Source organism: Loa loa, assembly GCF_000183805.2.
Source record: "Loa loa unplaced genomic scaffold supercont3.728, whole genome shotgun sequence".
In the NCBI taxonomy this organism is placed as follows: domain Eukaryota; kingdom Metazoa; phylum Nematoda; class Chromadorea; order Rhabditida; family Onchocercidae; genus Loa; species Loa loa.
Genome location: NW_018108908.1, coordinates 13,173 through 14,592, shown reverse-complemented (window position 1 = coordinate 14,592; position 1,420 = coordinate 13,173). Strand labels below are relative to the sequence as shown.

Below are 1,420 nucleotides of genomic sequence, written 5' to 3'. Positions count from 1 at the left end.
AGAAAACTATCTACTGGAATTTCTTGATGATGTTAAAAAAAAAGTTATCTACCGGAATTTTTTTGAGAGAGATGTTAAAGAAAACTATCTACTGGAATTTCTTGATGATGTTAAAAAAAAACTTATCAACCGGGATTTTTTTAGCAGAGATATTGAAAAACTTATCTACGAGTGATGTTGAAGAATTTCTTATTCATTTCAGGAAAGAAACGATCAAGGAAATTGCGGCATGTTCAACGATATCCAGGGAATGCATATTTTTTACTGGATGATACTGATGGTGATGATGAATCTCAATGGAACGTAAATAGGTATCGTGAAAATGATAATGATGATATACAACAACAACAACAACAACAACAACAAGAATCTAATCCAAGATTCGAGAATCTTAACCGGGAAACGACAACAACATCGAGTGAAGCTAAATGGGGAACAGTAAAAGAATCATATGATGATCATGTTAATTATTGGGAAACAACAACATCATGGTATTGGAATACTACACCAAAACAATCATATCAAAAAGAAATAACACCAACATATCGAGATATTTCGGGTTCAAGTTTCTGGCAAACATCTACCAATTATCCATTTTGGCGAGAAAATATTGAAACAATAACAACTACTAATACTACATTACCGATTGCTCATACTACAGTTTCTACCACTACTTCTGCATCATCGATTCATGAAGTAGCATCAGATGTAACCGAAGAGTTTATCTGGGGACGATTGTTTATTGTGACACCAACTTCATCTTCAAAATTAAATCAACCACTTGCTCTACCAATGAAAACTTGTCCACATCGCTTTGATGCTGTCACACGTGGTAAAATGAAATTTTAAAAGTTTGTCAAAATTTTGAATTGATATGTACAGAAATTTGATGTTTTTAAACTTTCAGAGCAACAAGATACTATCTCGAAATTTACTTCGCTTTCAATTATTTAACTACAAAGAAAAATTTTTCCAAAAATTAAAAATTCGATTTAAACTTAGTTTTAAGAATTAAAATTAAATTTACTTCTAAAAGTAATTAGATTACTTCAAAAATAAAGACATTAAAAATTCAAACAATTCCAAAATTTCTTATTCATATATGTGCGAGTTTATTTTAATTACAATTTGAAATTTCAATCTTTTCATTTTCTAGCATATAACGGTCGAACATATGTATTTGCTCGTGATCGTGTTTATCAACTTTGGAGACATGATAACTTACATCAAAAGGCATCATTTCATATTAATGAAATGTTTCCGGATGGTCCACGTACCGTTACGGTTGCTTACACTAACAGTAGAAGCGGTGTAACCGTACTTATCGAACATCAAACTGTCTATCGATATCGTTGGAATCGAAAGAATAAAGTTTTCTATGTTAGTGACATTATTTTCTATGTTAGTGACATTGTTAGTG

The 1,420-nt window shown here is 31.0% G+C and overlaps 1 protein-coding gene across 1 annotated transcript in view; it reads left to right on the top strand.

Annotated features, from left to right (window-relative positions):
* Positions 1 to 174: 174 nt before the first annotated feature.
* Positions 175 to 1,420, top strand: part of LOAG_18947 (hypothetical protein) — a gene marked incomplete at both ends in the record, with an annotated part of 3,069 nt that continues 1,823 nt past the window's right edge. The window contains 2 exons of the mRNA XM_020451609.1: positions 175 to 832; positions 1,157 to 1,417. Of these exons, the coding sequence (XP_020304594.1) occupies positions 175 to 832; positions 1,157 to 1,417 (919 nt within the window). The remainder of the gene's footprint in view (positions 833 to 1,156; positions 1,418 to 1,420) is intronic.